At 38.6% G+C, this 15,777-nt stretch overlaps 1 protein-coding gene across 4 annotated transcripts in view; it reads right to left on the bottom strand.

The window, feature by feature from the left end:
* Positions 1 to 485: 485 nt before the first annotated feature.
* The window catches only part of col4a6 (collagen, type IV, alpha 6), a 98,021-nt gene continuing 82,729 nt past the window's right edge, over positions 486 to 15,777 (bottom strand). For all 4 annotated transcript variants that reach the window (XM_067524144.1, XM_067524146.1, XM_067524147.1 and 1 more), the window contains 23 exons: positions 15,599 to 15,670; positions 14,920 to 15,027; positions 14,099 to 14,317; positions 13,625 to 13,783; positions 11,366 to 11,536; positions 11,123 to 11,266; positions 10,804 to 10,926; positions 10,479 to 10,660; positions 10,334 to 10,397; positions 10,156 to 10,230; positions 9,904 to 10,011; positions 8,178 to 8,285; positions 7,969 to 8,040; positions 7,043 to 7,162; positions 6,839 to 6,955; positions 6,300 to 6,461; positions 6,097 to 6,195; positions 5,816 to 5,965; positions 5,384 to 5,500; positions 4,059 to 4,250; positions 3,708 to 3,879; positions 3,456 to 3,570; positions 486 to 2,934 (listed from right to left, as the gene is read on the bottom strand). In XM_067524144.1, the coding sequence (XP_067380245.1) occupies positions 2,674 to 2,934; positions 3,456 to 3,570; positions 3,708 to 3,879; positions 4,059 to 4,250; positions 5,384 to 5,500; positions 5,816 to 5,965; positions 6,097 to 6,195; positions 6,300 to 6,461; positions 6,839 to 6,955; positions 7,043 to 7,162; positions 7,969 to 8,040; positions 8,178 to 8,285; positions 9,904 to 10,011; positions 10,156 to 10,230; positions 10,334 to 10,397; positions 10,479 to 10,660; positions 10,804 to 10,926; positions 11,123 to 11,266; positions 11,366 to 11,536; positions 13,625 to 13,783; positions 14,099 to 14,317; positions 14,920 to 15,027; positions 15,599 to 15,670 (3,110 nt within the window). In that variant the 3' untranslated portion in view covers positions 486 to 2,673. The remainder of the gene's footprint in view (positions 2,935 to 3,455; positions 3,571 to 3,707; positions 3,880 to 4,058; positions 4,251 to 5,383; positions 5,501 to 5,815; positions 5,966 to 6,096; positions 6,196 to 6,299; positions 6,462 to 6,838; positions 6,956 to 7,042; positions 7,163 to 7,968; positions 8,041 to 8,177; positions 8,286 to 9,903; positions 10,012 to 10,155; positions 10,231 to 10,333; positions 10,398 to 10,478; positions 10,661 to 10,803; positions 10,927 to 11,122; positions 11,267 to 11,365; positions 11,537 to 13,624; positions 13,784 to 14,098; positions 14,318 to 14,919; positions 15,028 to 15,598; positions 15,671 to 15,777) is intronic.

Raw genomic sequence — 15,777 nt, 5'->3', positions numbered from 1 at the left:
TTTTACAGTAAATTTCTTCTCTCAATCTGCCCCAACTTACTACTGACTTGACCCTATTGTCTATAAAATCCAATCAAATTAAAATGGTTATTGTTGCTTTGACAGGAGTAGGTCCGTACTGCCATGTGTGAACATAAGTGTGTTCAATGTTACAAAACCCTATTCCAAGAACACAATTGCATTTAAATGTTCACTTAAGTGTAAAGACTGTGAATGCATCTCTATTATGGGACACATAAAACCTGTTAGTTTCAAAATGACATTAGCTGATTGGCTATACAAGTATGTTCAATAAAACAAGTATCAGGCTAGAAGGTGTTAATGTGTTTAATTTGGTTTTGCCAGTCACACAGGATTCTAGTCTCATATATTAGTTTTACACTGTACACAATAAAACACACGTAATATTCTCACTGAAGGTTACATGCAGTTGAAGCCTTTATGAAAATAGTGGTTTCACGGTTGAGTCCAAAGGAAAAAAAAAATCAGATAGCTGAGTCTGAGAAATAATAATTCTTAATTTCTCAGTTACTCAAGTTTTTAAACTTTATTTAGAAGTGTGCAAGCACAGAAATATACATTACTGTAACAGACATTACTATATTTTGTCACAGATCATCTTTGAGCAAAGACTTTTTTCTGTTACTCCAGGCCCTAACAGTATGTTGCTGTATGAAACATTTCTGTTTTGAATATGGGATAAAGTCCAAAGAGACAATAAAATGGTTATATCACTTAAATCATAAGCAGTGAATATATTTTCTATATAAAAACAATCTTAAGGGCTTTTTTCCATTTTATTTAATGTACACATCATTGTTTTCCCATTTTGTCCATCTCAGTAAATAATACCAATGGATAGTATGGTAACACAAGCAAAAATAATTACAATCTAGATTACAAAAGAACAAATGCATAAAAAAATGAACATGAAAATGAACATGGTGATAAAATCAAGGCAACCAGGAGAGAAACAGAAGCATGTGCTAGACACAGTCATCATAGTGGTTACAAGTCACCCAGTTGTTGCCCAACAATTAAATCAGAGGAGAAAAAACTGATATTAACCTATGAGACTTAACTTACAAGCCAAATTCATTATATTTATGGCTTTAAAATATCCACTTAAAAGCAGCAACTTTAGTCTATTTCTTACCCAAGGACAGTGAAAGGACATGTAGACTCGAAAAATAAAATAAAGAGCTAAAAGCTTTATAGATCTTTGCACTAGCATATTGGGTACTATTTACAGCAATAATTAATACATTTCAAAATGTGTGTTTACTTTCCTGTTGTAAATTTTGTGTGAATGTAGGATTTAATGTCATTTTAAAACGTAATAATATCACAAAAAAAAAAAAAATGCCCCTTTAGCTGACATCTTTATCAGTGCAATAGATACGAATTAGCGAGCTCATTCAAGTCATTTGTTACTGAAACTAGCTGGCCCCAGTTTTGCCTATTTTAAAAGGAAAAAGTGCTTATGACATGCAGTTTAATAAGAATGCATTGATAAATGTAGCCTTTCTAGACAACTGTCAGGGTACTGTGGCATCAAAAGCTTTAGTGTGTTAATGACAAAAATCACAGATAAAGAGATTAAAGATGAAATATGCATAGTTAAGGTCAAAGACAGTACTCGGATGTTTTTGTACAAAAACTAAGCTATGCATAAATTATACTGTTGCACTTTAAGCTTCGTCTTCACTAGTAGAGTTTGATCATAAAAAGGCCATTAGGTTACAGTCATTTATGTAAGCTATGTAAATCTTTTCCTACAGAACTGTAAATTTAGTTTAATTTAATAAAGTGATCAATTATCTGCTTTTATTGTGGGTCATGTCCATTAATTTAAATTATTTGAATTTATTCTAATTACTTTTTGTGTTTTGTTCATCTGATGCAGAATAGTTTATAAATGGATTAAAAACAATGTGCACTTTGTCAGTTGATGTACCTTGGAAGTTTCCTTAAGTGCAGTAAGAACAAACAAATAACAAAACCAGTGATAACTTGTATATTTGAACTATTCAGGCAAAATTAATGACAGATCTTAATTTAATGGATTCTGTTAAATAACTGCAGTTACAGTGGGTATGGTAGGCAGGGGAACACAACAGAAGCAAAGTCTTATGGCAGCTATTTAACTCAAATATCAGTTTGAACCACAATCAAGTGAGGACATCATCTAATCCAGTTAGATCATTTGAGAAAACAAAGTTCAGCTTTTGACTTTACTTTACTGTCTGAACTGACGTATCTGAAGGAGATGTCCACAATGATGTGTGAATGTACGGTGCAGTGCTTTTTAGAGGGGCAGCACCGCCCGAAATAGCAGAGAATGATTCACACCAAAATTGGAAAGAGAAAACAGACACAAAATCAAACACACAGAAAATAAACAATAGCACCATTGTCAGTGATAATCTAGAGAAGAGAAACCACACTGGAATCCTTCTCTCTCCACTTCCTCCCACTTCACCCCTCTTGTTTTTACAAACCCATTTATTCCTTAAGTGAATTAACAAACTTTTTCAGTCAGTCTCATGATATTGTTTTTATAGATTTCCTTTTAAATTATCTCATAAACACCTCTGCTTGTTTTGTGTTAGTATATCAACTCCAGATGTTTCCCTCCCTCCACGTCTCCTCTCTTTCATCCTTCATCTCTGACTACAAGATCTTGCTGCACACTTGGCAGCGGCTCACTTTGGTCCGCTGCTGGCCTCCCTTCAGGGTCTCAGGTGCCGGCGAATAGAAAAACTCCTGGCTGGGATCCACAGTGGTGAGCCAAAAGCTGTACTTATTAGCAAAGTAGTGGCAGGTGCCCTTTGCCCCATTGCACTCAATGAAGGGTGTTGCACGGAAATCTTCTAGACAGGAGCCAGGAGACACCAGGGATTGCCCACCCCCTTCAGCGCCGGCTGCTGTGTGCTGTGGTGGGGAGGAAAAATGTATCTGTTAGGTTTAATTTATGGTCATTTGTTGAATATATGCAGAGCCTTTATTGTCTGTGGATGGCTCAGGTTTAGTCATGTTAGATCACCAAGGGCTGAGATGTAGTAGTATTTATTTGATCTCTATTTAAATGGACACATTTCTAACTTGCTCTCTCAGCAATGTACAATAGAAACATGTATTGCTTGTATTGCATGAACATAAATTTTTGAAAAAACAAACCATTTCAATATTTGATATGTTGTCTTTGTACTGCTTAGAATAAAATATACATTTTACGTGGTTTACAAATGCATTGTCCCAATGTTCTGCTAATGGACTGTGTATATGGTGAAATATTCTAATAGTGTAATAAATAATTCTTTTGTCATTATTTTAAAAATGTAAAATCTTTGCAAGGATTGATTGAAAACTTAAAAACAGATTAAACATGTTTTATATTAGTATCTGTTTGTTGGTCTAATCACAGAAAATGTACGTGGTAATTTATCACCCACCATGAGGAAGGAGTATCCGATCCAGAGACTCCTCCAGCCGACGGGGCAGGTTGGTATGGACACGTCCTGACTGTGGACCGCCACGGCCTGAGATGGAGCTTCACACACTGAACACCTAAATAAATAGGAGGCATACATTTTAGCTTATGATCAAGCAGACATTGGCCCTTTAATATTTGGAGTCCCAATTTTAGTGTTAAACAATTAAAGCCCAGACCAGAGAGTTTAATATGCTAACACGGCATGCAGTACCTGCTGATGTAAGGTCGAATCTGCTCCTCAGCCACAGGCATCATGGGAATGGGTTCAGTTGTGGAGAGCCAGTACGATTTGTCATTGCGGCTGGCATAGTAGCAGATCTCGTTAGGGGAGCAGTAGATGAAGGGGATGGTGTTGAACCTGGGCAGGCATGACCCTGGCTGACCTGGAGAGACAGCAAAAGATCATTAATAGTTCAACTGCTGGGTCTAACACATCAATACTTCCTACTCATAAGTCCCACAAGATAATGACAAAGATTTTTTTTCTTCTCCAGTATCGACAAAGAAGAGAGGAAAGGTCCTACTGGCCACTGAGCAAAGTAGGTAAAGGTACGCGACGTACCAAGGTCCTGGTTGTGTGCCTTCTCCTGTCCTTCCACATACAGCAGACTGTATCCGTCCCACAGTTTGGCCATTCCCTGAGGACACATGGGAACCTGGGAGTTCTGGCTGTGTTTCACCAGTGTGTAGCCTATGCTGTGACTTCGGCCGACACTGCCGGGGAGTCCTGCGGGGCCGATTGCACCAGGGAGACCTGAGAACAGGAAATGAAAGGAAATGGTAGAATTTAGAGAAACTAGTAGGGTTATGCTCATATACAGGTGTTTAATGTCTGAGCTTCTATGGTTACAAATAGGCTTTGGTATCAAATTCATTAAATGTTAATAATAAATAGATCACTGGTATTTATAGTTCTAAATACTATATAAAGGATGCATTCACTGATATTGAACGTGGTTCTTTTGGGTCTAGTTTGAGCAGTACTCGTAAATGAATGTGATTGAACTTCCCTCTGATTTGCCTACATTAAAATATCTCGCTACTTTTAGCTGAAAAATGCCTCCAGATCTCTTGGAGAACCCTTTAGTTCAGATTATGTTATTTTGTTGGTCACAATATGGAGTTTGTAATCATGGTCAATCGGCTTTTCCAGAGCTCCTTCAGATGATATCATCGGAACTTCTACTGATGAAAAACTCCTCCAGGTGATGTCATTAGTTTTTCAGCTAGATTCAGAGAAATACTTTGATAGTATTTGATGTACATCTACACACAAAACTAAAGTTATAATAGGTAGGCTGATAATTAGTGAATTCTCCCTTAATCAATAAACCAATTTCTATTAATATTATTCAGATTGAAATAGGGCAACTTCCTAATTACATTATTACATTACCTTTACAAAAATGTAATGTCTATTACACTTGTTAAACCTTAATAAAACATGCATAAAAATGAGATATTAACACATTTACTCATGAAACTGTAGTCATATTCCCTATTGTTATGATCATAGTTTTTATTATTTTATTATTGCATTTTTAGTAGCCTTTACTAAGTGGTACTGAAAAATTTATAGGTAATACTGTTTTAAGTGGAAAATGTGGAAAAGCGTTTTCTGGAGGGCACTGTACACTATACATATTATACGTGTTTAAGTAAAAAATGTGCCTCCCGAGGAGGCACATTCTGGGGGATACGGTTGAGTCCCTTTACTCAGACTGGAGAAGCAACTTGGAAGAATAACAAAACATTTCAAACTAAGCAGAAAAAGGTCCAGCTGCCATGACTAAACTTTTAGATAAGCTCACCTGAATGGCTGAGAGCCTTCACAGACAGTGATAAATAATCTTCATCTTCACAGGGAAAGGAAGAACACAGACACACCTTGTTCTCCAGTGGGTCCAGGGAAACCGGGGGGTCCAGGGTCACCAATAAGTCCAGGCAGACCAGGAGGTCCAGTCCTGCCCAATTTACCCACAACACCAAGTTGACCTTTAGGACCTATAGTGGGACAGTATTTGACACAAGTATGACAGAAGTTGCATAAAGCCATGTATTTATTTTTCTATTTTCTTCCTTGTTATGTTTCTTTCTCTCTGCACTGCAACATGATACACTAATAAATCAAATACAACATGAAATCAATTTGCTTAAGTTTAGGTAAGCATAGTTGAGTTTGTAGGTAATATTTGTTAGTACATTCAGTTGTATGGGGCAATAAGCATTGGAATGAAGGATAAACCACTGTTAATTTCACTCTACAATCGACCCACATTTACAAAAATAAATAAAAAAACGGAACTGTTTCCTGCTTACCTGGACGTCCAGGCAGTCCAGGCTGACCGGATTCTCCATAATCACCAGAAATGCCTTTTTCACCAGGAAAACCTGGATCCCCAAAATATAAGCCTTCTGGTGGTTTAGGTGCCAGGGGGGTGCCAGGGGGACCCTTAGGGCCGGGTTTTCCTGGAGAGGAGTGGATGGAGAAAAAAAAAAGAGAAGTATGAGAGAGAGACAGATTTACATAATAGCGGAATTCATGTTTAGGAGTAAAACATTTACTGTACCATCACATGGATTTTTTAAAATAATCCTACCTTTAGTTCCCTTAGGCCCTTTGTTTCCTGAGTAACCAAAGTCACCGGTGAAACCCTCGCGACCAGGACTTCCCCTGAAACCAGAATCACCCTGTGCTCCTGAAAAGTAAAAATGTCTTACTTAATAAAGTTACCTTGTGTTTTAAGGAACAAATACATTGTAAACATTGTATTTATCTTTCTAGTATTGAGCTTCACATCACCTTTAAAACCATAGCTTCCTGGGAGTCCAGGGGCTCCAGGAACTCCTGATTCTCCTTTCGTGCCGGGAGAGCCTGGAAAACCTGGAAGCCCGGAGTCACCTCTGTTTCCTTGTACAGTACCTGGGCCAGGTGGCCCTGGAGGACCTGGAGGACCTCGTTGACCTTGACAAGACAGGAGAAAATGATTTATAGGGATAACGAAGACATACTGAAATTAAATTAAAAATGATTAAGGAAAGGAAATGGACTGTAATGAGCAATATGATAGAAAGGAAAGGATACAAAAAAGGAATCAGAAAGAATGGAAGATGAGGTTAGGGTAAGGTGGGGGAACAGAAAAGATAAGAAAACAACAATAAAAATTGGATGGGGAAAAAGGTGCTTAAAGTAAATTATATATGTAAAAGGAAACATAATTGAGGGAACTGGTAGCAATATGGTAGCAAAATGAAAATCATGGAGAGAAAAGATGGGAAATAAGAGAAAAAAGAAAAGAAAATAGGACATGAAAGAAAATTGGATGGAGGACAAGTTTTTACCATACTCTCCTTGCAGTCCAGGGAAGCCAGGGTTTCCCAAAGGTCCACGAATATCTGACCTCCCTGTCTCACCAGGAAGTCCAGGCAGGCCAGGCAACCCTGGAAACCCAGGACCACCTAATACACAAGTATTAGTTTGTTTGTTTGTCTTATCAAGTCTGATAAGATATTTTTTCATGTGTACACTTTTTCACTAGGCCATACCTGGTTCTCCTCTTGCTCCCTTCTGTCCCAGGAAGCCTGGAGCACCAGGAAAGGAGAAGCCTTTCTCCCCTTTCAACCCTGGAAATCCAGGGTCACCAGGTTGACCTGGTACTGTTCCACCTGTATACAAACACAACCAAATGTTCATCAACAGCACTTTACAGCTTGGTAATAGTTGTGTAATATTATGGAAAAAAAACAAGGTAATATAGGGGTAGAATCTAGGTAATGGCACAGTAATGGGGTAGTATATCTATAATAATGCTCTTACAGGGTTATAATGTTGAATATCATAAAAATTACTAAAGTAATAGGTACCTGTACCAGTTCCTGAAGAAACACCTGGTAGTTAATTTGTAATAACCATGAATATGAGCTGTGAAATACATAACTCTATGATTATACATAAGTTCAAGGTATTATCTGTGCTGGTAAAGATAGATAAAAAAAAATCGACTGCTTTGATTGACAGGTGAAAGGTGACATGCCAGAAAAGCAAAGGGAGCAAAGCAACATGTGCAAAAAACATTATCTAAACTTATCTGATACTGCAGTCAATGGTTCTTACAGAAACAACGATCAGAAAAATTGCCACTTAAACTTAAATCAGCATGATAATATGTATAAAAGAATTATAACATAATGAGGATGATCTGTGCTGAAACCATTGCTTAAGATGGCTTCATCTCTGGAAAGCTGTCAGGTCGTCATTCTGTATCTACAGACATTGGCATGAAATTAGGTAGAAACGAGGAGTTATGCATTTTACAGCTCTCAATCATACTTAATGCACAGGTGTGTTTCCAAGTAATACTGTAGCTCTTTATGTTTAGTTTCTACATTATTACCAAAGTGTTTTTGGCCTCCTATATCCTAGATATTTCTCTTGTATTATTTATTCATCTATCATGTAATGCGGTCTTTACCTGGGTTTCCACTGAGGCCTTTCGGTCCTGCAAGGCCATTAAGTCCGTCCAAACCAGGGGACCCAGACAAACCTGTGAAAACATGACAAAGTGAGCGCGTGTCTGTCTGTGTCCACATACTACTTTCACCTTATACCCTAATTTGTGTTACTATACCTTGTTTCATTTGGATACAGGAAGTGAACGTACATTAAGGGTTTTTCTCTCACCTTTGACTCCAGGAACTCCAAAGTCTCCAGGCAGGCCAGGAGACCCATCTGCTCCTCTTCTTCCAGGAAAGCCAGACTGACCCTTTGGCCCAGGGAAACCAGATGAGCCTTTACAGGAGATGAGATAAATGTGTATAGGAGTTTGAGCCTTTTCCTTTAAAACAACTGGATGCGCATCTCGATACATGAGCCACGATTTGAAACAGAAACAATTCAGCTACATTTGTAATGATACGATACAGTGCGTTGCACTGTCATGTTTGCATTTTTTGCAAGGACATTCGATCAAATATTACAATTACTTATAGTTTTTGAAGTAATTATGATCACTTTATTCAACTTTATATTTAACAGACATTTTGTACTATTTAGTCTGCTACATTTATTTGATAGCTTTAGTTATTTTTCAGATGCAGTCTTAATACAAAATATAAATCAGCTCATATATTATGATTTTAAGAATTTTGTTATGATTATTTAAATCATGATTATTATAATCACCTGTCAGTATATAAAGTAGTTTAAATCCGGCCCATCTCTGCAACTGCAACAGTGATGTAAACATATACATATTTTGAAACAAACTATTCTACAATAATTTACTTTTAGTAGACTAATTATAATTTAATGTTAAAAAAATGTTTACACTGTGGTTACTTTATGACATACTTACTTAAGTAGGAGATCACGTGTAAGTCGGTTTGGATAAAAGTGTCTGCTAAATGAATAAATGTAAATGTAAGATCTGTCATCAGCTTCTAGGTCAGTTTCAGAGTAAGCGGTCAAGTTTGCTCTAAAGGTGCTGATAGTGTTATCAGCACTGTATCACTGTATCAGTGCTGATACAGCACTGTAAATAAAATCCAGTTCTCAATCTGTGTTCTTCACTGTACCTGTGTTCTTGCAGACTTGTGAAACTTCATTAGTCAAAGCCCAAATACTGTTCCAATTCAAAGTTTGCCTCTAACACAGTACAGGTGAAATAACCAGACGTGTTCTCGCACTGCAAGTTTTATCGAAGATGGTTTGGTAGCTGATTTGTGTGGACTTGTAGTTTCCAGGTATTCCAGAATGCCATGTGTGCCGCCAGTCTTAGCGGAATGTTTAGGCTAAGCTCAGCTGGTAACAATTTTATCCTAGCACTGCTATTAAACCCCTTTTTTAAGTTTTGATATTTTTTTCATGCAAGAAAATAACCCTTTTGATTTTTCATTTGTCTGTGTGTAAATGTGATTAGATGTTTTCAGCACTATGAGAACCATTCAGCCAGATGAGATATTTCATTGGATATAATAAGTTACCTTGGACTCGCACAAAAAAACGGAAATATATACATGCATATATACATATATAAATGAATAAGTTGGCTATTTGGTTTTGTATTTCCTGAAAAGTATATTTTTGTAACATTTGAGATTATTTAGTAACGTACATCTACCACTGTACACTTGTGTTTAAGTGTAATAAACAGTGCTGAGCTAAGCTGCTGCTGTCATCAATCATGCTGCTGCCCTAATCGCAAAGAATTCTTTCATATTCTGAGCCCAAATCTGTAGTTTTCAGCACAGCCGTATCTCTGACTCTTGATTACCTATATATATCTATAATATTATATCCTATATATCTATATCGATTCATCATTACACCCCTAATGTGTGTTGTATTTTAATATCCACTGTGTTTTCATGTTGAGATTTATCAGTTTGTCTTGGAAAAGCTCTCTTACCCATTATTCCAGGGCGTCCCGTTTCACCAGGAACTCCCTTTGTTCCAGGGAAACCTGGACTTCCTGGAGAGCCGTTGTGACCAGGGGAGCCAACACTTCCACGGCCACCTGAGGAGAGACAATTATTGTCTGATAGCACACATGTTTTAATATGAAATGGAAACTGGGACTGCAATGTCCTGTTATCATCTTCAAAAACTTTAACATCATCACTTTCTGACTTTTATCATAAGTGAACATGGAGAGACTTACCTGGGAAGCCTGGATCTCCTGGTTGTCCTTTAGGTCCTGGACCTCCAGGAATACCAAAAGTATCTCCAGGTAGACCTAAGGAACATAACATGTCAGACAATGTGTGATTCATGGATTCATAAATAGATTTAATAGATGAAAAAGATTATTTTTCTTGTGGCCTCATATTTACACTGACCTTTGGTACCAGGCCGACCATATTCTCCAGAGTTGCCAGGAAAACCAGGTGGACCATCATCGCCCTAAAAAAAGTAATTTTAACTTCAAGCTCTCCACTTGAATTTGATGTATGTTTTCGTTTGTTGGTCTATGTGTTTTCTTACTTTTGGTCCAGACATGCCAGGGAATCCCATGATTCCTGGTTCTCCTTTTGCCCCAGGGAAGCCTGGAGGTCCCGGCTGTCCAGGAAACCCAGGCTGCCCAGACTGTCCTTTAATCTGGCCATTCGAACCAGGTAGTCCAGGCCGGCCGGAAAGACCAGGTTGACCTGGAATGCCCTTATCACCTGTAATCAGAGACACAGTGGTGTTTACAGGTAAAAGGGAGGGGAAAGGAAATGAAAAACACAAGAGTAAACACAATAGAATATATACATATAGTTTATGTTTGTGCTGTCAAATATAAGTAACAAACAGGAAACAATGTTACCTCTGGGTCCAGTGAAACCAGAACGACCCCTGGTCCCAGGGTTTCCAAGGTCTCCTTTTACCAAAAACTCATTTGAGAAAGGCGGACTAGGCAAGCCGGGAAGCCCAGGAAGACCTCTCTCACCTATAGAAGTAAAAACACATGGATCTTAGTCTGACCCAGGCTGCAGATCTCTTTGCTTGATGAATTTTAGCTCCTGTGTATCCTTGTGACACTGCCAAGAAGCAGCTGTCAGCAGTAAATCTGATGTGATCATTTCATGCTGTGATATCAACCGAGGTGTCATTGTCTACATTTCTTTTTCTCTAAAAGCACGGACCTTTAAGTCCAGGGAATCCAGGTCCACCGAAAAATCCATCTCCACCACGATCTCCAAGCAGTCCTTTCACTCCAGGAAATCCTGGTTGACCAGGACGCCCTGGAAGTCCAGGGAAACCCACCAATCCTGGGAAACCTTTCTCGCCTGTGGAAAGAGACAAGATTACCCAAATGAGAGAACTGTTTTCACTATGGTGTTACCTGGACAAGTGAACAACCAAAGATAAACAGGGATTCAGCCTACCCTTCTCTCCTTTTATTCCTGGAAATCCATCTCTATTTCTTTTTCCTGGAGGTCCGCGGGGTCCACTTGGCCCTGGTGACCCAGTGAAGCCAGGTGGTCCTGGCTCTCCTTTCATCCCAGCAGGGCCTGGGAAACCGGCGTGTCCTGTTTTCCCTTTTTGACCAGGGAAACCTGGACAGATGGATGGATGCACAACAAGAAAAATTCTCTTAAAGTTAATTAAAAACTGAGCAATAAATACAACAAATTAACATGTGAATGCACATGCCAACACACACAGTTTGGCAAAGAGCAGACCACTATGTGAACGCATATACATTCTTTCATTGCCTTGGTTAAGCTGGAGTTGCACTCACAGAACAGCTGCACACATGATGTAGCTCATTTGGTACACATGGCTTTTAAATGTTTAACATTTACTAAATCTGTAATTATACAGTTATATTGTATTGACATATATATATGAAAATCAAGTGCAATTCCAGACTGAATTAGCTACGTTCAAGCTAAGGTTTGTTCTTCCTACAGTAGTAGCATACAAACCACTATTAGTTTACAATCTTAAAAAATAAATAACATTCAACACATCTGTGCTGCAAAATTAGATCTTGTAATATGGTTAAGATAATTTTTTTCATTTGTCACAAATCTAGGACGATGCAGGATGTGTTGAAAATAAAAAGTTATTTTAAGCGTGTAGCAAATCCTCTAGACTCTAGAATGCAGGGTTGACAATAAATGTAAAAATATACTAATATTCAACTATGACGGTTAGTTCCACCTGCATAACCAAAACCAAACCACACATTTCTTGAAAAAGTCACACAATTAAAATATCCACCTTAAACCTGTACGACAACTGCATGGGTCTTTGAGTTGGGGTCTTATAAGCTAAAATATTTACACCCCAAAACTGATTAGTTGGCAGTAACTGAGTTATGGAGATGGACATTTGTTTGCTTTGCAAATAAATAGAGCAGAGGCAGGCATTCTTGAGGTAAGTACCAGTAAAGGTGTCTGTGAAGATTCTGAGTCATCCAGGTCATGGTTATGCCAGAAATGTTGTTCAGTGGCAACTGGACTTGTTGATGTTTCACTGCTCATCTGTAAGGTTTAATCAGTTCTGCTTAACTTGTTCACTGAGGCAGGCCTATAAACTCTGTGAAGTTTAAAGGCCTCCAATGTACAAATCTGGACATTCCTTGCTGCATTGGACTGCAATACTACGTAGATTGGTCTGCTTATGTCTGGGTGTTTTGTCTTTGCCTCACTGAGACACAAACTCATACACCCCATGGGCAAAACACCTAGAGTGATTACTGAGAATTGCATTTTAGTATATGCAGTCAAATGCAGAGAGAGTACGTCTGTACCCTGGAGAAACAAAAACACTTCACAAATACACGGCACAACAGGACAAGACTCATTACTTCATCTGCATCTGTAAAACAAGGGGCACTTCTTTGAAGACAGATTTTCCATATACTGGACAGAGAAGAATTGGTTAATGTCACAGTAGAATGATCCTCACTTGACCAGAAGTGGACACCAGTTTTCAAACACACAAAATTCAGTTCTTTTGTTGTTGTTCGGCACTCATCTCAAACTCATGTCACTCCAACAACACATAAAGTGCGGTGAGACAACGACCCCCAGATGACCATTGAGTGACAATGCCTCTCTGAACCAAAGTTGAAGAAGACTCAAGAACAGCAAACAAGTCCAGCTGCCACTGAACGGTACTCTTATGAAGGCAGTCAAAGTATTTGCCTTAATGCCTCAATAGGTGGAGGATGGAGGGATGGAAGTAAAGGACTGAATGGTTGGAAAAGAGAAGGATGGATGATGGATGGCAGAGAGTGTCTCACCTTGGCAGCCTACAGCGAGCGCCCCAACACCAAGAAGAAAAGGATGGAGGGATGAGAGGATGAATGGAGATGATGATGGTGATGGTGTTGATGTGTAGAAAGGAGGGAGGAAAGAAGAGAAAACAAGACGAGGAGGAAAAGAAGAGAAATACAGTAAAAAACAGGAAAGATAAACTGACACCGACAAAAGTGAAGGGATGAGTACTGAAATACATCAGCCAAGATTGGACTAAGTTAGAAATAAACTTACAGATAACTGTAATTAGACATACTGTATGCATCATCACACAAATATAGCATGTCAAATTTTCAAAGCTCTACAAAATTGAACTGAACTCTGGTTAGCCACGTCGTAAAACATGGTCATTGTGTGCAGAATCTTTTCTCTCACCAGGTGGTCCTCTTAGTCCGCTCTCGCCAGGAACTCCAGGGGGGCCGGGATAGGTATCAGTCGGCTCACCTGGAAATCCAGGAGGACCAGGTATACCAGGTGGGCCGTCAAATCCACGTTCTCCCTTCGATCCAGGAACACCGGAACGTCCGTCAAAACCTGACGGTGAAATAAGGACACAAAAAAGTTCACAGAAATGTCTTCGTATTATTGACAAAGTACTCTTATTGTGATCATTACTTTTACTCGAGTAAATGGTTTTCTATGACTACTGATCTTAAAACAGATAGTTATTGAACCGGTACAGTTTAACTATTACTTCTTACATTGAGTCTGACTAATAGTTCAATCCTTCTTTTCCGTAACTTTAATGATAATTTGAGGCAGATTTAGGCAAAGTCTCTTCACTTCTGTAAACTATGCCCCTTTCCCAGTACGTTGCAGGATCTATTTTTATGTTAGACTCAATCTCACCAGGTGCTCCAGGTCCTCCAGGTGTACCAGGCTGGCCCTTGTCTCCAGGGGCTCCTTGTAAACCATCTAGTCCTGGAGATCCAGGTGTGACTCCAAGTACCTCTCCAGGCTGGCCTTTAGCTCCAGGAAATCCAGGAAGACCATCTTTACCCCTGGCTCCATCAAAACTCTGTCCAGGGATACCTGGAACTCCGGGATCCCCTCTGGGTCCAGGGAAACCTGCAAGGAGTATGTGTGTTAGAAACAGTACAGGTGAATAAGGAGAATGAAGTCCAAATTACTTTATTTGGCAAGTACAGTGTACTGACAGTCAAGAACATTTGATTACAAATATCATAGCTGAATATCAAGTTTACGTGATTGAACCTGCGTATTTAAGAAAAATATTACTCCATCTGGAGTAATATCTGCTTTTATCTGGATTCACTTCATCATCTGAGAATGCTATTACCATCATGACAACAGTCATACTTTTATAATTTGTTAAAACATTAAATTAACTTTATTTATTTGTAAAATGTAAATGTTTTAAATTGGATTTTAAGTAGATAAAGTCTAAAATGATACATTACCTTTTACTTGTCTACATACACTCACTGGCCACTTTATTAGAGGAAGTCTTCGGCCCCTTCATTCATTTTAAATAGGGTGGTTAAAATACTAGAACAACCTCTTCTTATAATGCACTCCAGTACAACTTTCTGACAGTTTCAACTTAAAAACTGAGAAATTGTAACCTTGTAAAATTAGAATTCATGGCAGAGCTGCTGTATTGGATTGCCTATTGTTAATAATATTAGATTCAAAACCTTGTTGTTTACCTTGTTGTCCAGGTTGGCCTCCAAAGCCAGGGTCTCCTCTCTCTCCCTTGGAACCGTCAAACCCTGGACGTCCTGATTCTCCTGGGAAACCTGGCTGACCTTTAGGCCCTGAATGATGCAGACAGGTCGCACTTAATTATTTGTATAATTTGTTTATGTACAATACCCTTATGGATTTGGACTTCAAATAAAAACATTAAATACCATTGAGCAAAATGTGTTGTATTAAAGCTGAACAGAGTTCTTCAGTACTGACAAAATCAATATAAATCTTCTTTCAGTAAGAAAGCAATATAGCAATATTGAGATAAAGGCTGAAATCATTGTCTGCTGTTGTGGATTTAGGTCTTCATAGGGGGCCAAGAGAAAAAATCTAAAGGGTATCTGATATCAGCAGAGAACAAAACAAACAAACAAACAAACAAACAAACAAACAAAAACAAAAACAAAAAAAACCTACTGTCACTTTATGAGACCACCTTAGTGGGCACTTTATCACGTTTGCTGTTCTGTGGGGGGGAATTTAGAGGGCAATTTTGTAGTATCTGTTTGTCCTTGAGGGCAGCAGGTGGTACTGTTGCCCCTATTGCTCACTTCTCTAAATCTGCCTATGCCTGTAGTGTATTTATATATTATATACAAAAATAAAATAAAATAAATAAACACAGTTGAATTGTACCTGGTCGTCCAGGTAAGCCAGAGGGCCCGGGGTTTCCTTCCTCACCAGGTACAATGCATGGGAGCAGTTGGCCTGGTACCAGTCACATACAGGTTAGCAAAAACACTATATACACTTTAAGAACAGGCACACACACAATTAGACACAAATGTATCAGTAAAAACATACACCTGACATAT

The sequence above is a fragment of the Channa argus genome, chromosome 12, assembly GCF_033026475.1.
Source record: "Channa argus isolate prfri chromosome 12, Channa argus male v1.0, whole genome shotgun sequence".
Lineage (NCBI taxonomy): Eukaryota > Metazoa > Chordata > Actinopteri > Anabantiformes > Channidae > Channa > Channa argus.
The sequence above is the reverse complement of the archived record's forward strand: the minus strand, read 5'-3'. Positions and strand labels throughout refer to the sequence as shown.